Raw genomic sequence first — 18,759 nt, 5'->3', positions numbered from 1 at the left:
GAAACCAAACTTTTTTTTTTAATCCAAACTAATTTTTTGAACAATACAGAAATCAAATTAAATATATTAATTGAAAAATGGACTAAAATAGTATTTTAGTCAAAAGAAAATGAGTAGTATATATTAAATATTTTCCATGAAGAATTTTTGCGGATCTATCCTAAGATTGGCATGGTATGTAAGTATATTTAATTTAATTAATATTGATGAATGAATCATAATTCTCCTCAATAAGGAAACAAACAAATAAATAAATAAATAAAATGGATAAAAAGAAAGAAGTGTTTGTCCTAAGATATCGTTGGCCGGCGATCCAGTACGATGTTTTACTAAACAAGTCATGTTTTTTTATTTGCCATTAAGTTGTTTTGTATTTTGAACATATTTTACAAATAATACTGATAAGAAGTATATAGATCATTGGGGTGGGTCTAGTGATAAGACGTTAGAATAACTATATAAAGACTTATATTTTAATCTTCTTTGTCATAATTGTGCAACAGGTATCATTAAAAATACATGTACTAATTGTTGTGAGATTGCTAATTTAATTAGAGATCTTAATTAATTTCAAATCCAAAATATATAATTATTATAAATATATACTTAAAAAAAAATTACCCACCTAATCAAATTGAATCTCGGACCAAATGAGGAGAAGCATATCAAAAAATAATACTAAGAGGAAAGTGACACTTTTTAAAATAGGATCGCATGACATTATTCATTTCATCTTGATCGGATGAGTTTGATTGGCCACCATCTTTTGTACGGTTAGTGTTCAATGGTCGGTCGGTATCCTTTCGTTACTTCAAATTTTTCGAGGTTTCTAATTTTCATGATTGTAAGGGTAAAGATGAATTTCAGAGAGAAATACGGCGTTCATTTGCATAAGTTTTTTTTTCTTTAAAAATAAAATATTCTAAAGCATAATATTTGGTAGGAAAATTTTTTCATCTAAGATATTATGATTAATTTCTGTCTAAGATATTAGCAAGAAAACAAATTTATTGGGGATCGAGTCTATGGGAGCACTTGAAAGGATATTGCAGTAAAAAGGGTTATCAAGAGAATTACAAATCACATCTCCATAAAAAAAATTGAAGGCATTAGATATGAGTTACATATATTGTATACTACAATATTTATCTTATAACTATAAATGTATTGTTTTTTTTAAATATTTTATAGAGTGAAGCTATGTTTTAAAAAACTATTTTTACAATTTATTTTTTTATCTCTCTTTATTTTATATATATATATATATATATATATATATATATATATATATATATATATATATCATGTATATTATTTTACACTTTTTTTAATCTTATATTGTAAGAATTATTTCTGTAAGAAAAAAAATAGAATTGTTGTTTGAGTGAAATTTCTATACATTGTGGTTATAAAAGCCTTTCTGCTGTCAACCAACAAAAAATAATTATTGGTATAATTTTTAACATAATTATCATAAAAATAAAAAAAACTATTGCATTATTTGTGCATGCATTATTTACTCTTATTCTATTATAAAACATGGACACTTTTTTTTGTTTTTTTGTCATTTTATACTTTTTCAGTTTACCCTACTTTATTTTCCTTTTGTTTTTAATAACAAATTGTCAGTTTTTATGTAAGATTTTTTTTTTTTTATAAAAAAAACACAATTATTTTAACTTCTAAACGATGTCGTTTACAATTTCTCTTGAAAGCATTTTTTTTATTTTTTATTTTTGACAAATCTGAAAGAATGGATCGTGTCATATTGTCTAAGGTGAAGTATCTATTTCAGTTGGAAAACCACATATGAAACACCAAACTAATTCATTAGCTTTAGTTATCATTATGTAAAGGGAAAATATGTCCTTTGTGAGCCTCAAGTCTCAACCATGCAAATTTTCGTAATCAACAAGGAAAACTGAAAAGTAAAGGGTAATCAATAATTAACCATCTTGAAAAATTATATACGGTATCTGGGTTGGTTGCTGAGACATGGCACCATGGCAAAATCCAAATCTCCATTTCCTGTTAATTCGATCAGATGCATGCCTTTAGCTCATGTTTATTGGAAAAATTAATCACATAATTGAGATAAAAATAATCACATATATTATAACGTGTTCCTTTCTTTAGATGGTAATAGTTTTTGTAATGGAATTGAAGTTCATCTTCGTTAAGATATAAAAGTTAAGGCTTATCTTTCATTGATTATGATTTATGTGATACATCTATAATTCTATATCTATGTATACATACATACATACATTCTGGGTTTCTTTTCTTTCTTTTTGCATGTACATGATTGAAACTGATCTGGTAGTACTTGTTTGGTAATTCACCCATTGTGGAAGGCCACAAGACTGAACAGTCCAAAAAGTCAATAGCACAGTTGAATGATTTTCTAGGAATTACAGTCCCACAGGTTGAAACTGCAAGGGCGAGTCTAAATTTAAAAGCATGTAGTTACTAGTTACTATTAGATGAGAACTAAATTTTCTCCTCTGGCGACACACATTCACATGAGAGTTGTATTACTTTAAATATGAAAGAATTTAATTAGAAAGTACTTAGGTTATCATTTTTTTTCCTACATGACTATCTTTTATGGGAGAAATGACTATTAGGAACAATAATTTTTTTTTTTCGAATATGTAAGATTATGTTGCTGTTTAAATTGTGGCAAACTGAATTCCCATGATTGCTTGAAGGTAATGCACAACAAAACAAATATGTACTAATACAACTTTATTTTGGACTTAGTTTCAAAAGTATTGATTAATCTAGTGGAATGTCATGTCCATATTCATTGAACTTTGCATTATGTAATATTTATAATGTCATCTAATTACATTAAAAGGAACATTTGATGATTAAGAGTATATTTTACAAAGTAATGTTACTTAAGTTGACTTAGATTATTATATGTAATAAGTTATTTTTTGGGTATTTAACATAGGTGCGCGTGCATTCAATACACAAATTAGATACTAATGATTAAACTAAAAAACTTCACATAAATTGATCAATACACTCAATTGTAATTAAGAGTTTACATTGATAATTCATAGAAATTAAACTGAAAATCAAAATAGCAATAATCGTAATCTTATTGTCCAGGTGATATTATTTAAAATAATAAAAAAATTGAGAAATTTTTTTTTTTTCCTCGCATTTATAAGTGGTAACCCAAAATCAACACCATATACCAAAAGAACTGGCGCAGTAAATAATTTACTGTTATATACTTCATTGAACAATCATCAATCAACATCCTTCCAACCGACCCTTCATTGCTTCTCTTCCTTCTATAAAGGCAGCAAAGGTTTCTGGCTTAAAATCTGTATTTTTTACACACCATCATTGTAGACTACTAATGTCTGTTGAGTTGAGTTGTACACTCCCCTGATATCCTTTTCAAAAGGCAACTCCTTTTTCTACTCCTATAATCTCCAATTCATTTTCTTTTTTCCTTTGGGGTGTTCACTTTTTAATTTTTTAATCTCCAAGGCCTACAATAGGGGATGCCACTAGCCTTATAGAGTGGCGGTTTTTGTTTATCTAGCTATTCTTGTTATGTGCAAATGGTAGTAGCTCAAGGTCCTATATATATGTGTATGTGTGTGCACTTGTTGTGACTTCTTCAACAACTGAAGCAGGGTGTTACAACTGTCTTAAAGTCTCTTTTTTGGGAGCACCAATGGCTTTGTTCATAGTGGTTCTTGTTGTTGTTGCCTTGGTGCTCTGTTTTTGCACTGCTCTCTTGAAGTGGAATGAAGTGAGGTATAGGAGGAAAGGTTTGCCTCAAGGCACAATGGGGTGGCCTGTTTTTGGGGAGACAACTGAATTTCTTAAGCAAGGTCCAAACTTCATGAAGAACAAGAGAGCAAGGTAACTGCTTCATATGTGTGTGTTTGTTTCTTTCTTTCTTCATAGTTATGTGCATGTGTTCACAAGTCTTATTCTGTTCATTTGTGTTAGAGGGGAAGTAGTTGCTTTGGTTGTAACAGTTTGGTACATGGTTTTTATCTAGTATCTAGCCTATTCCTTTTGTGTGAGCATGACTCGTATATTTTCGCATTTTTTTTCCATTGAAAGATGTTTCATCAACGTCCCCTGCATGCGACTGTGATTTGTCACAGCAATTAAGGTTATAGTAGGTACTAGGCCTAGCATCTTGCATTTTCATGAGGATAAGTTTGTGACTGTTCATCCATGAGTGAAGTGGTTTTAGAGATGTCAACGAACGTTGTTAGAGAGTAAAATCAATAAACTACTACTCTCTTCCCTTGTAATTCTGGGAGTGAAGAGAAGAGGGTAGTGGGTAGGGTCATAAAGCATAGACATGAATGAAGATCCAGGGAAAGATAAACTCTCACTGTCCCTAATGAATGGCACTCACATCATCAATGTGTGTAAATGAAAAAAAGAGACATCGGATATATACTACAAATTTTCTACAATAATTGTTTTTGTAGAACAAAGATATAATTGATGTGATGGAGATATGAAAAAAAAGAAGGTCGTAGAGATTGTGGTAAAAAAGTGTAATAGGAATAGCATGAAAATAAAAAAACATTATCTTAGTGATATATTTAATTTTTCCACAAACTAGTTAAACTGGGTGTGAGGTAAATACTGTTCATTGTTGTACTTGTTGTCTTTTTGGTTATGGATTTTATGATTAAAACTTGTATTTTTCTTCTTCCCTTTTGTGAATGGCAGGTATGGCAGTTTTTTCAAATCCCACATCCTGGGGTGTCCTACCATTGTATCCATGGATCCAGAGCTTAATAGATACATACTCATGAATGAAGCAAAAGGGCTTGTTCCAGGGTACCCACAATCCATGTTAGATATTTTAGGCACACGCAATATTGCAGCCGTTCATGGCTCCACTCACAAGTACATGAGAGGAGCACTTCTTTCAATCATTAGCCCCACCTTGATCAGAGACCTGCTTTTACCAAAAATTGATGAGTTCATGAGAACCCACTTGAGTGATTGGGAGAACAAAGTCATTAACATCCAAGAGAAAACTAAAGAGGTTTGTATCAGCTAACAATTGAAATCTAAAAAATACTTGAACATACAAACCGGAAAAGTTTTTAACGTAACTGCAAATTCTTAATTTTTTTGGGACAGATGGCATTTCTCTCTTCCCTGAAGCAGATTTCTGGTATGGAATCCAGCTCAATTTCTCAACCCTTCATGACCGAGTTTTTTAAACTAGTTTTAGGAACTCTATCTTTGCCTATTAACCTTCCTGGCACAAATTATTGCCGTGGATTGCAGGTATGGTCCTTGATCTTTCTCCCATTGGTGCTTGATATTGATCGTGTTTGAATTCACATATTTTAGGCAACTTTAAATAACTCTTACATTGGATAAATATTTTATACTAAATTTTTGTATTAACTTATTTTTAAATAAAAATATTCAAATATAAATCACTTTATTTCAAAATCAATTTACAAAGTAATTTTCATTTAAATTCAATTTTAACGAGGTACATCCATACACAATATGTTTTATAAAAAATTAGACCTTTAAATTGTTCATATTGCCAATCTATTCTTCAATTAGACATTAATAATATATATTTTAATCAATGTGTCTTGCAGGCAAGAAAGAGTATTATCAGCATTCTTAGTCAGCTGCTAGAGGAAAGGAAATCATCTCAAGAAGCCCACGTAGACATGCTTGGTTGCTTGATGAATAGAGATGAAAATCGATACAAACTAACTGATGAGGAAATCATTGATCTAATTATTACAATTATGTATTCTGGTTATGAAACTGTTTCAACTACATCAATGATGGCACTAAAGTATCTCCATGACCATCCCAAAGTTCTTGAAGAAATAAGAGTGAGTGCAAGAATTCTCATTTTTCTTTAGTAATCTTGGTGTTGCTTTATTGTGTTGTCTGTGTCCTGACTATGATAACACTAAATACAGAAAGAGCATTTTGCCATCAGGGAAAGGAAAAAGCCAGAGGATCCAATTGATGGTAATGATCTCAAATCAATGAGGTTTACTCGTGCGGTAAGATGTTTCTATCATTTTTCATTTAATGCTTTTCAGTTTGATTTATTTTTTTCAATAATTGCGTTGAATCTTTGAAGTTTGATCACAATTTTGATGTTTTTTTTCCATCTCTGTCTTTTGCAGGTGATTTTTGAGACCTCGAGATTAGCTACAACAGTTAATGGGGTTCTAAGAAAAACAACTCATGACATGGAACTAAACGGTGGGTTATATGTCTCTAACTCTTGTTGTGTTCATGTTTATGGGCTCAAGAAGCTGTTTTTTTGACTTTTGGGGTCTTCTTTCAGTCACTTTTTCAGCATCAATAAAACTTGTTAGAAAGTAACCGGTTAATAATTTTGTCCCTGGGATAGTGTAATTGGACACAGGGCATTGCCTATCAGCCAAATTTCCCAACCTGACTCATTCCATTAGTATATTTAACAAGTTATCCATCTAAAGATGTCTTTTTCCTCAAATTCCTCTTCTATTAGCATCATTTTATATTTTTAATATGCTTTGGTCATAGATACAAAAATCAGGAAGGGGCCATATATGGATTTTACAAAACATTGTTCACTTTCTTTTTTAATAACTATAACAGTATGTGTGATTAGCATCTTATTGCAATCAAGATACTTATTGGAGCTTATTTTTTTATATGTTTTCAGGCTATTTGATTCCTAAAGGGTGGAGGATATATGTATATACGAGAGAGATCAATTATGATCCATTTCTGTATCATGATCCACTAGCATTCAACCCATGGAGATGGCTGGTTTGTAACAACCTATTCCTATACCTTTTTCATTTTCTTTTCTTATTTCATACTTTTAACAAAATAAAGGCATAATTTAATGACCAACTGCAAAATGTAGGGTAACAGTCTTGAGTCACAAAGCCACTTCTTGATATTTGGAGGAGGGACCAGACAATGTCCTGGGAAGGAGTTGGGGATAGCAGAAATTTCCACTTTCTTACACTACTTTGTAACTAGATACAGGTGAGACTTTATTTGTTTGCCTATTCAACATCCATCACTTTACAAATTTGTTTGTTCGATGTTACTTACTGATCCTGCACATTAACAAACCACTGGTTTGTCTGTTTTGAAAGTCGAATGATGTAATTAATAAAACACATTCAGTTTCTGACATGTGATATTTAATGTTTCCATTGCAGGTGGGAAGAAGTAGGAGGAGGTAAACTAATGAAATTCCCTAGAGTTGTGGCACCAAATGGACTGCACATAAGGGTCTCGCCTTACTAACTAGGATTTGTGCATGTACAGTAATGAAATATTGGAATAGTAGGGGAGTTTTATTTTTTGTATGATAATATATTCTAAGTTCTAACAAAGTAGATAAATCAATGAAATTAGCTTCTTTCTACTCTCCTTGTGTTACTCTATTTTTTTTTTCCATCCTGTAAGATGCTTTAATTTGAGCAGCATTTACTATAATGCTTGACAAAGTAACAAACCATGCAAATGTAATATGGAAGAATATTGGAGGCATGCAAATTGCAAAGTGGTTTGGTTAAGTCAGTCACTGGTTTAATAGGCCTGGCTTTGCAGTACTGAGGCCTAGCCCATGCCTTAATTGGTAAACCTTTGGAAGCATATTCATTTGTGGATCAGGCTAGAACACGCTTTGGTCAAAGCTAGAGCTTAGAGTGCCACACCCTAGGATGCTCCTATCCCTTTCAACTGATGCACACTTGGGCCAGGCCTAAAGTTTTGGCCTCAGATTTCAAAGCTATGCTAAGCCTGTCTAATATGTCAGGATTCGGTTTGAACTTTGAACCGAAACTAAAAGAGTCAGGACTCATTCATGTTCTTGAAGAATTTAATGTAAGAATATTCAAATCATACATGGACACACATGGGAGGTTTGATCAAAAAGAGGATAATTTCATTTCATTTGAAATTTATTAAATAAGAATATTTTTTGAATTAACACCGAAATAAGATTAAGTTAAAAATATTTTATTTTATTTTATATTTTTAGCATTGAAGTTGTAAAAACTTGAAAGTCCAGTTTTAACTTTTTCATTTTTAATTATTTATATAAAGTCGTAAAATTTTTAAAAAGTTAAATTGTTTTTTTAACTATTTATTTAATTTAAACGACTTCAAAGTCGTATTTATTTTTTAAAAATTTTAAATTATTTTTCAACTCTAAAGTAGTTTTAATTTATATTATTATTATTATTTTTGCATATTATTTACTAATGTTAATGATTTTTTGGGATTATTATTTGTTTTATAAACTAGAAAAAATATGTAAATAATACATTAATTTAATTTAAAAAAAATATTAATAATGGAATGATATTCAACCGGAGTTCTTTTGGATGTGTCTTGATCTTTCATATTTGATTTGCTGATAGTTGTTATCTTCTTGTTCTAGGATTTCTTCTTCTCTTATTTTGCTGATAGTTGTTATCTTCTTGTTCTAGGATTTCTTCTTCTCTTATTGCATATTAATATTGTTTCTATTTTTTTATTTTATGTTTGTGTTTGATTTGTATTATTCAATTTATATTAATATATTATGTGGCCTTGTTTTAACAATTATTACTAACTTATCTTTTGTGGCTAATATTAAAATAATTTTATCGAATAAAATTAATTAATCATATTATACAAAAATATTAGTTTACTTAATGATAAATGTAAAAACTAATTTAAAAAATAATTTAATATTATTTAATAAATTTTGTTAATATTAATTTAATATTATCTGTTAATACCCGTAACAAAAATATAAAAATATTGAAACAAACTATTAAAAAATAGAAAAGTCAAAGAAATTTAAAAAAGTCATTCAAAATTAACTTTAAAAAAATTATGACAACTTTGAAGTAGTTAAAATTAAATAAATAATTAAAAAAACTCGACACGACTTTGAAGTTATTAAAATTTTTATGCCTTTATATAAATAATTAAAAATAAATTAAAATGTGACTATAAAGTCATTGAGTTTTTACAACTTCAATATTAAAAAAAGTCAAAGTTTTGAATTTTTTTTACAACATATCTAGAATCATAAAAATCCTTATGACTTACTCCTATTAGGATATTAATTCGAAAAATATCCTCATTTGATAAATTTCAAATGTAATTATTCCCTTTTAGTCAACCTCTCTCCCCCATACTAGTATTATGGTAGTATTATATATATAAATCATCAATAAGATCAACAAACAAGTTATATTAAATTTGATTTTCTTAAATAAAGTCTTGTTTCAAATCTTGTATCAAAAAACATGATTAGGAAAAGGAAGATCCTTTAAAGGTGGTCAAGTTTATTGTGAAAATTATTTATCAATAAAGTTGATGAATATTTCGTATCAATAAAAGATAAAATAAAATAAGTAAAAGAGAGATTAAGAGCACGAAGTTATATTTATTCCAAGGCTTATGTGGATTACAGAAAATCCAATGCAAAAAGTAACAGTGAAAGTGGAGGAAGTTTTAGCCTACTTCCACTCCACACTAAAAGTGAATTGACCCATTTACAGTAATCAATATTGGGCTTTCGAATTTAGGCCTGTGAGTTTCATAATCAAACAACAAATAATGTGGAAATAGCTAAATAAACCCTTAAATTGCTAAATGCACTCTATTAACTTTTTTTAAGAAAAAAATGGAGCTTACTAAAGATACCCCCTTCCTAGGACCTATGGAGCTTGCCCAAAAATCCATCCAACTGGTGAAAATAATAGTAGGCCCATTCTTTGTTATGATATCTGTTTAAGTATGTATTTTTCATGACAATTGCTAAAAGTATCCAAAATTTCTAAACATATTCGTTGTTTCGTTGGGGAATAGTTTTGTGAAGGAAAAGTGTCATTGTGGAAGAAAGAGTCGAAATTATAAATGGAACAAGGAACAAAAATGAAGAACTTTGTCAGAGAATGGGAAAAGAAAGAAAAATGCACAATCAGGAGAAGCAAAAGGAAGAGGGAAGTATTTGAGTACGTGAAAAGAGATAAAAAAAAAAGGTATTTGAATAAAGTTATTAGCAAAAAGTAAAAAAGGAATACATTTAACAATGAGCAAGGGTGCATTTAGTGATCTCCTAAGAAGTTAGTTTTTAAGTGTTGTTGTTGTCTGTTTGGGCCTTATTTTTGGGCTCTTTTGTTGAACATAAAAATGAACTTGGACCTCAGCACCAATAGGATACTTGGGGAATGGAACCAGAACCAGAGCCAGAACCATAGTGTGCTGCACGTGCGAAAGTGATATTGTAGGCAACAATCGTAATTTTTTAAGTAAATTGCAAGGCATTGACAAAAAAAAATCAAATAAAAAGTAAATGGGAAGAGGGGTTGGGTGGTCAGTGGCCTAATACCATTTAGACTAAAAAATTGCCTAACCCAATAAATGACTGATCAATGTGCTTTCTGCCACAGTCCTCACGTCAAAGCAGATGCATTTTCCACCAAATGTGCCGAATATGTTGTTAAGCTAACACTGTCAAGCAAAGAAAAGGCAAGTCTAAGTTCAGCTTCAGAGTTTCATTTACATTACGTAGATCATTTAGCTAGCTAGTTAGTTAAAAAATAACGAAATAGGCACGCCATAGTTAGGTTATGGACCATATAATGGTGATGTATCTCTTTTATCTTTGATTTACCAATTTGGTTTCGAGTGTTGCAATTTGCAAATATGGCTTTATTTGTTTCAACTCTCTCTTATTATAGCTATATATGTTAGCTAAATATTCTATTTGTAGTCCAAATAAATTGGTTGAGCCATTGTTTTTAATTTTTATATTTTTGTTCTGATGACTATTATGTTAAAGATATTGATTAAGAATTCAGAAAAAATCTTGGAGGAATTCAGAAAAAAAAAGATATTGATTAAGTATTACCGATTTGAGATTATCACAATTAAATAAGGTGATCAATATAAATCATTTTTAGATTTCAAGGGATTTATATATATATTTTTAGATCAAATATCACATATGCCTCATAAATTAATGTTACTCGTGCTGTTGCTATTCTATTTACTCAAGTGATTCAAATAAGAAAGGTTTAAATTAAACTATTATAATAAAAGCGTGGAGAGAATGTGCTTATCTACTAGTCTACAGACTTCAGATCTATGATGTAGATCTAAACATTAAGTATTATAGTCCATTTTCATTTTAAGACTATATTGCAAGCGCATAAATTAACAAATGACATGTATACATAGATATTTTGACTAGCATCATCATTCATCTACACAACTTTCCATGAATGAGGACAAAAGAGATTGTTAGCTTCGTTTCTTATCATTGTTAAACGCAAAGAAGAACGTGAGATATGCGAAGGAACGTGTAACTCCCTAATTGCATACGCATTCCAATTCCTTTTTCCCGCTATTCTCTCCGCATCAAAAGACGCAAAATGAATCCGCAAGTTACCCTTTCACTTCCCTTCTTTCTTTGCATGGATGGTGCTGCTGTTTTGTAAACTTAAATATTGTAGGTAGGGACAAGAATAGGCCAGGTCATGTCAGACTTTGAAAGATCTTAACCTAGTTTATGATGAATCTTTGAAGTCTGAGCCTGACCTATAACCTATCAAAGACTTTTATTTTGACTCGGTCTGGCCTGATAGTCTTTTTAAAAACCTTCTTCACAATAAATATTTAATATTTTATGGAGTAAGAATTTAATAGAAAAGTTAAAGAAAAAGGAAAGTCAATCAAAATAATGAGGAATATAAAAGGACACATGACTCACACCTATTGTAATTAAAGTCCTTGATTATATGAATAGAAGTTATGGAGCAGTAATGTGTAATCAAAGTCTGATAGTTCCAAAAAATAATAATATATACTGATACCCAAAAAATAATATAAGTATATATATATATATATATATATATATATATATATATATATATATATATATATATAGGCCGATCTATCAGAAGACTTTTTAATAAGCCTAAGCTTGGTCTATTTAATTTAATAGGCTTTTAAATAAGTCTAAGCCTAACCTTTTAATTAAATAGGTCCGTTCAGATCAGACTTTATGTAAGTCAGATCGTAGGTCCTTATAGGCCGGTCTGACCTATTCCCACCCCTAATCATAGATTTATTAATTCTCTGACCCTTTAAGGCATATTATAATATTTATATCACTATTTACATTTAAAGAAATTGTATTTAGACGAGGCTGGCCTAACGATTAGTTAGACTTAAAGTGATTAATGATAGTGCTATATATGATTTTTCTTATTTATAAAAGTTAATAACAATTTTTTTTTTTGTTGAAACTAAAACTTGAGTCGCTTATTGTATATGAATAAGAAAAAATATTGTATCTCGTAAAATTACTTTCTAACAAAATAAGGGGATTATACTGGACAAACAAGTGTCACTTATGTTGTGACTGTTTTGAGGAATACCTTTACTCACCCGGCCATTTTATTGATTACATTTGGATTTTTCTTTTTGGCTTAAATTTGAATAAAATTTCTTTTTTTCCCCTTCCAATCATGAAGGAAAAAAGAAAAAGAATTCAAGAGTTCAGATTTCAGAATAGTCTTCGCCGCGTAAGAATGGGGAAGGCATAATCGTCACTAACAATTCTGACCAGCGATAGTGCAAAAATTGAATGGGAAAGAAAAGAAAATGAAGACACAGCTAATAGAGTTTGAGATAAATCACTTTCAAAGATGTCCATAAGGTTGGCTCTTTTTGTAACTACTAATTTGACCAAGCCACCACCCTAAGATTCTTCTTAAGTTAGAAAATGACATTTTTAAGCTATTAAAAGTCATTGCTTTTTCTTTTGCCTCTTTATATATCTTAGGTACTAAATATAAATTCCGTTACTCTTCACTTCACATTGAATATTTGATGAGGAAAAAGACATATTTTTTAACGCTTTGACGAAGCTCATGAGAATGACATAAAATCTCTTCGAGGTTAATTGTACCTAAAAATTTATTTCCTTTAATGAAAGAAAGAGCCAAAGAGGGAGTGTTGGATTATTGGGTGACTTTTCTTCATTGAAAAATTCCATAAAAAAAAACACAAAAAGTAGAGTAATAATTGAATATAGCAACGCAGACATCTTTTAATTTTATATATTATTGTACTAATTTTTTTGACGTAATATTATTGTACTAATTAATTCTTTATCGAACTGGGATTTTTAATTGAAAAATCGACTAAATACTTGCTGGATTTTGTTTTCTTTCATTTTTTACCCTTTCCTTTTTTTTTCTCTCTCAAATCATGGATGATTTTTTTTTTCTAGCCATATCATTTACATTTTTTTATAACTATGTTATTGATATGAAATTTTTTCCACCAAAACTCGCAGTTTACATTTTGAATCTCCTTTTAACTTGAAATATTAACCTGTAACTAAAGTATTAAACTCATAATGTATCCATGCGATAATTATAAGAAAAATAAAATAAATAAATCAAGTTATATTTAATATTGGATATTCTGGAGAATTAATCATATGCATTCCAATTTCACATAAATAATTTGCGTATAATTAACTTAATCAGAGTTTGCCTTTGAAGGAAAATACTCCATATTCGTGAGAAATCAAGAAAGTATAATTAACATAATCAGAGATAAAAATACTAAAAGAAATAAACCCTTTATAAAAAATTCTTAATTAGGATTGTTTCTAAACTTCACACTAATGTGAAGTGAATAAAAATTCTAGATTTAATTATCGCTCCCGTTAAAAGGAAAGAGAATATCACAAGAGTAAGACTATATATATGGTGAAATATATTCTAGTTAGCACCATCTTAATTTAGTTTTTTTTTTTTACGTTTAATATCAACAGTGATGAAATTATCACAAACCTTAAAATCAATAATTGATTTGTTATTTCCCAAAGAAAAACTGATATTTGTTTATGGTACATAAAGAAACCGTCCAACTTGGTTTCTGAAGATTAATTTCTTATTTTGATGGATCCTAAGACTTATTCTTCTTATCATATGGTAACTTCTTTACAAACGAACCATTATATTAACCTCATTTCAACGTTAATCTCGTTCTGGCTTGTTAATTGAAAGCAAAAGAAATTAGAATTTCATGACCAAGCTTTAGTAGTGATTCTCTATCATAATCAGGTCAAGTATATTTTTCTATATCAAATCAGGCGAATTAACCAAAATATGATTCTCACAAATCTCTACCACATCAATATGCATTAACCCCCAACACATGAAACAGATCACGTACAATAATTAATATTACTATTATTATCATGAGTTACTATAAGTATTAATAATATTTTCTTTCTGACTTATGGTGAGTGTGCACCTCATTGTACGGCAATCACACACTACCAAGGTTTGAAGCTGAAGGAGTCTTCTTACCTTAAACATTCAGACACGTCTCTCTGAAAGCTCTCCCACTCGTGCCGAAAACAGCGGTCACGCACGTGCCAATCATTTATATTATACCCCATTACAAACTTCCTCTCTCCCTCTGCATCTTCAAACACAACACACACACACACACTGTGTTTGTGAAACTCTCACACAGACAAGTCACAACAACAAGTTTCTGTTGTTCCAATGGCATCAGCAACACCCCTTTTGAAAGATGAGCTGGACATCGTGATCCCAACGATCAGGAACCTGGATTTCTTGGAGATGTGGAGGCCATTCTTTGAGCCTTACCATCTCATTATTGTGCAAGATGGAGACCCTTCAAAGATCATCAAGGTCCCTGAAGGCTTTGACTATGAGCTCTACAACCGCAATGACATCAACAGGATCCTTGGCCCCAAGGCCAATTGCATCTCCTTCAAGGACTCTGCATGCCGTTGCTTTGGCTACATGGTCTCCAAGAAGAAGTACATCTACACCATTGATGATGACTGCTTTGTGAGTACCCCTTTGTTGTGTTCTCTTTGGTTTTTTTTTTTTTTTTAATTTGAGTTTGGTATTGGTTAGATCTTGACATGGTTTGGTTTGCAAGGTTGATCTATTTCTTAGTCGTGTAAAGTTTGGATCTTGATATGTTGGTTTTCTGTGAATTTCTTCGAGTGTAATTGATGATAGTATGATACTGCCTCTGCTGTTTCTGGCCATTGCATGTCTTGGATCGTCTTTTTGGCCTTATGATCTGTTTGAAACAGAATGTCGGTTTGTTACTGTATAATTAGTGATTTGTGGACCAACAGAGGTAGGTCTAATGGATGGTGTTAGCTTTCCACAATGTGGCGAATTGAGGTTTCAATCTCCACCGTGGGAGGTGTCCACATTGATTTGGTATTCTTTTATTGTGAAGCTTTGATGTTGGTCCATTATGTAAAGTTTGTTTGTCTTCTGTTTCACTCTCCTTAATTGAAAATTTGATACTATGGTTAGATTTAGTGTCTACATTTGGTGAATAATAACATGATATAGATTGAATCATTTGCAAAGGATGGGATTCTGAGGTGTCTTCCAGCTATATGTACTAGTGTTGACATTGGTTTTATTTACTTATTTTGTTAGCCATATATGGTAATACGTTTTTGGATTTCATCAATGTGTGTTTCTTTCTAATCTTTCATTTAAAATTGTAGGATTTATGATTTAACTCTTATTTTTGTTGTGACTTAGGTTGCCACTGATCCATCCGGACACAAGATTAATGCACTTAAGCAGCATATAGAAAACCTGCTCTGCCCATCCACACCCTACTTTTTCAACACCCTCTATGAACCTTTCCGAGAAGGTGCAGATTTTGTTCGCGGTTACCCCTTCAGTCTCCGGGAAGGTGTACCAACTGCAGTTTCTCATGGTCTTTGGCTCAACATCCCAGATTACGATGCTCCTACTCAGCTTGTGAAGCCACTTGAGAGGAACACTAGGTACTACTTGTACTCCTATGACCCTTTGAAATTTTCAAAAACATTAAGTTGTATGTAAGTTTGATTGTGAATATTGTGATTATTACAAGGTATGTGGATGCTATTTTGACCATACCAAAGGGCACTTTGTTTCCCATGTGTGGAATGAACTTGGCCTTTGATCGCGATCTCATAGGAGCAGCAATGTACTTTGGTCTCATGGGTGATGGTCAGCCTATTGGACGCTACGACGACATGTGGGCAGGCTGGTGCTGCAAGGTCTATTCTTGTCTTTTATTTTCCCAATTCTATACAATCAATTGATAGTTGCACTTATATGAATATCATTGCATGAAAACAACTGAGATATACGATAATGATGATTGTTTAGGTAATCTGTGATCACTTGGGATTGGGAATCAAGACTGGTCTGCCCTATATCTATCACAGCAAGGCCAGCAACCCATTTGTGAACTTGAGGAAAGAGTACAAAGGCATATTCTGGCAAGAAGACATTATCCCGTTCTTCCAGAGCATTGTTCTTCCTAAAGAAGCTACCACTGTTCAGAAGTGCTACATTGAGCTTGCCAAGCAAGTCAAGGAAAAGCTTTCCAAGGTAGATCCTTACTTTGACAAGTTGGCAGATGCCATGGTCACTTGGATTGAAGCTTGGGATGAGCTTAACCCTGCGGGAGCATCAGTGGCCAATGGCAAAGCGTGAATCGGTTTTTGGTTAACTGCATAACAGCCACAGAACTTGGAAGTGGAACTATTTATATACTGTATTTTTTTTCCTTAGTATTTATCTTCAACTTAGCTGTTATTCTCGGCTTAAAATTTGCAGCATTGTTAGCTGTAATTCTGTTTAATAACTTCATCATTTGAGCTTAGAAACAATAAGTACACCCGTAGGGCGTTACTTTCTTTTTATTATTGTTTGATGGGTAGAGATCACATGGCAGCATTTCGTTACATGTGAAATAATAGAAAGGTTATTGATGTATGTCTTGTTTATTACTGAGTATAGATCCATAGTGATCAATTTTTAACTGATGTGTTTGGAAGTTTGGATTTTTCTTTGGTACTTTATCTGCCACTTGGTTATTGTCCTATCATACACTTGCTATATAAATAAATATTAAGTCTCTTTTCAAGTGGATGACAAACAAATAAACTCAATTGAATGAAAACTTACAATTAGTTACAAGAACTGCAGGAAACTTGAACCAAGATGTCCCTTAAACAAGCAACGGCAATTTACAAAATATATACATTAAGTTGATAAAAAAAGAATGCTGAAGTATCTTTATGCTGTGAAAATGATCCTAAATAATAATCTCTTCATTTGGTAGAAAGCATATTAGAGTTCAAGTGAATAAAAACATACCAGTATTTTAGTGTGGCTGCGATAAGAACATGTGCATCCCTGTTACTTCTGGATTTGGAAGCTTCTTGATATTGGTTTTTATTTGAAAGATGTTTCTGAACCTGCAGAGCTGTTATTTTGGTTTTATTGGGTGGATACTATTTTTTAAGTTTTTAATTTTTTTTTACTATGGTCCCAACTAAACTCCATTACTCATTTAACAATGGAAATTATTGTCACGGGAGAATTGTGGTGGCCATGTGTTTGTACTGACTATCTGGTAAACTCGTGCAACTTTTTTGTTTGTCTTTGTTGGAAAATTTAAGTTGACAGCCTATGGGATTTTACATTGCTATAGTGTCACTTTTGCGATTGTTGTAGTTTGGACCACTATATGAATCTCTTGAAGGGAATTTCTAGGGACACCTAGCGTTTTGTTTGTACACCCAGCAAAAATGTGAAATTCCAATTTTACCCTTTCATAAGCCTGATATGGATTGTCAATCCATACGTGGCCCATAGGTTTTCTTTTTATTTTTTTTTCAAAAATATAACTTAGGATTTAATTTAAAATTAATAATCCAAGTAAGAAGCAAACATGTGTCTTCTGCATTATTAATAGAACACTCAAACCAACTGAGTTAATAGACACATTGTGTTATAAATAAATAGTGTCGCTATATATAACACTAAAATTTCTAATTTATATTTAATGTACATGTAAATTTACATAATAAATTTTGTGATGATTATTTTTTATCTAATAATTAATTTGTTTACATATATAAATTATAAATAAAAATCAGGTTTAATAAGTATTTACATATGTAAAAAAATATCAAATTTATTTAATTATCAAATGCTATAAAAAACATCTAAATACATCATTCAATTAAATATCATATTTATTTAATTTTTAATCATTATAATAAACATCTAAATACATCATTCAATTAAATATCAAATTTGTTTAATTATCAAATTTTGTAAATAAATTAAATGAATAAAAAATTTCTAAAAAAATAATTTTTAAAAAATTAAAACATACGGATTGACAATATGTATGACTATACAGATTGATGATCTGTATGGATATATGGATTAACAATCTGTATGACTACGGATCAACAATCCGTATGAGTTAAAAACTCATACGGATCAACAATTTGTATGAGTTAAGAAAAATTTATACAGGTTGCTAATTTGTATGAGTAATACGGATACGGACCGCCGATCCCTAGAAAAGGTGAAGGGTATTTTAACCCTTTCATTGTGTTGTTGGGTGTCCCAGCAAAAATGCTGGGTGTTTAAAGTAACTGTCATCTCTGGATTCGGAAGCGTGTTATACAGAACAAATCCTTGTACTGCGGAATGCCCAAAAGCCCATTAATGCTCCAGTAACTACAGTACCATTTCTCTTTTGTTCTACTTATATCAATTAAATCATACTAAACTCAACACAACTTTGACAATCCAAAAGCAAAGCTAGAAAAATGAAGCATTTATAAACAAATAATCTGCATCAATGCTCCTTCCG

The 18,759-nt window shown here is 31.0% G+C and overlaps 2 protein-coding genes across 2 annotated transcripts; both read left to right on the top strand.

The window, feature by feature from the left end:
* The first annotated feature begins 3,287 nt into the window (after positions 1 to 3,287).
* On the top strand, positions 3,288 to 7,420 carry LOC114423881 (cytochrome P450 85A-like). The gene is made up of 9 exons (XM_028390790.1): positions 3,288 to 3,891; positions 4,726 to 5,047; positions 5,146 to 5,295; positions 5,625 to 5,870; positions 5,961 to 6,047; positions 6,174 to 6,252; positions 6,701 to 6,807; positions 6,908 to 7,032; positions 7,212 to 7,420. Exons 1-9 carry the CDS (start codon positions 3,701 to 3,703, stop codon positions 7,297 to 7,299), a joined length of 1,395 nt encoding a protein of 464 aa, XP_028246591.1. The 5' UTR covers positions 3,288 to 3,700; the 3' UTR covers positions 7,300 to 7,420.
* A 7,171-nt stretch (positions 7,421 to 14,591) lies between these two features.
* LOC114422744 (probable UDP-arabinopyranose mutase 1) lies at positions 14,592 to 16,920 on the top strand. Its single transcript, XM_028389248.1, has 4 exons — positions 14,592 to 14,903; positions 15,627 to 15,877; positions 15,967 to 16,135; positions 16,248 to 16,920. The coding sequence occupies exons 1-4, from the start codon at positions 14,592 to 14,594 to the stop codon at positions 16,575 to 16,577; spliced, it is 1,062 nt and encodes a 353-aa protein (XP_028245049.1). The 3' UTR covers positions 16,578 to 16,920.
* The last annotated feature ends 1,839 nt before the right edge of the window (positions 16,921 to 18,759 follow it).

Source organism: Glycine soja, chromosome 8, assembly GCF_004193775.1.
Source record: "Glycine soja cultivar W05 chromosome 8, ASM419377v2, whole genome shotgun sequence".
NCBI lineage: Eukaryota > Viridiplantae > Streptophyta > Magnoliopsida > Fabales > Fabaceae > Glycine > Glycine soja.
This window is presented reverse-complemented; position numbering and strand designations above follow the sequence as displayed.

Coding starts and splice junctions, on each gene's coding strand:
- LOC114422744 (XM_028389248.1), top strand. CDS start 14,592: ATGGCATCAGCAACACCCCTTTTGAAAGATGAGCTGGACATCGTGATC. Junction 14,904..15,626: donor CCATTGATGATGACTGCTTT/GTGAGTACCCCT, acceptor GTTGTGACTTAG/GTTGCCACTGATCCATCCGG. Junction 15,878..15,966: donor CCACTTGAGAGGAACACTAG/GTACTACTTGTA, acceptor GATTATTACAAG/GTATGTGGATGCTATTTTGA.
- LOC114423881 (XM_028390790.1), top strand. CDS start 3,701: ATGGCTTTGTTCATAGTGGTTCTTGTTGTTGTTGCCTTGGTGCTCTGT. Junction 3,892..4,725: donor ATGAAGAACAAGAGAGCAAG/GTAACTGCTTCA, acceptor TGTGAATGGCAG/GTATGGCAGTTTTTTCAAAT. Junction 5,871..5,960: donor AAGTTCTTGAAGAAATAAGA/GTGAGTGCAAGA, acceptor CACTAAATACAG/AAAGAGCATTTTGCCATCAG.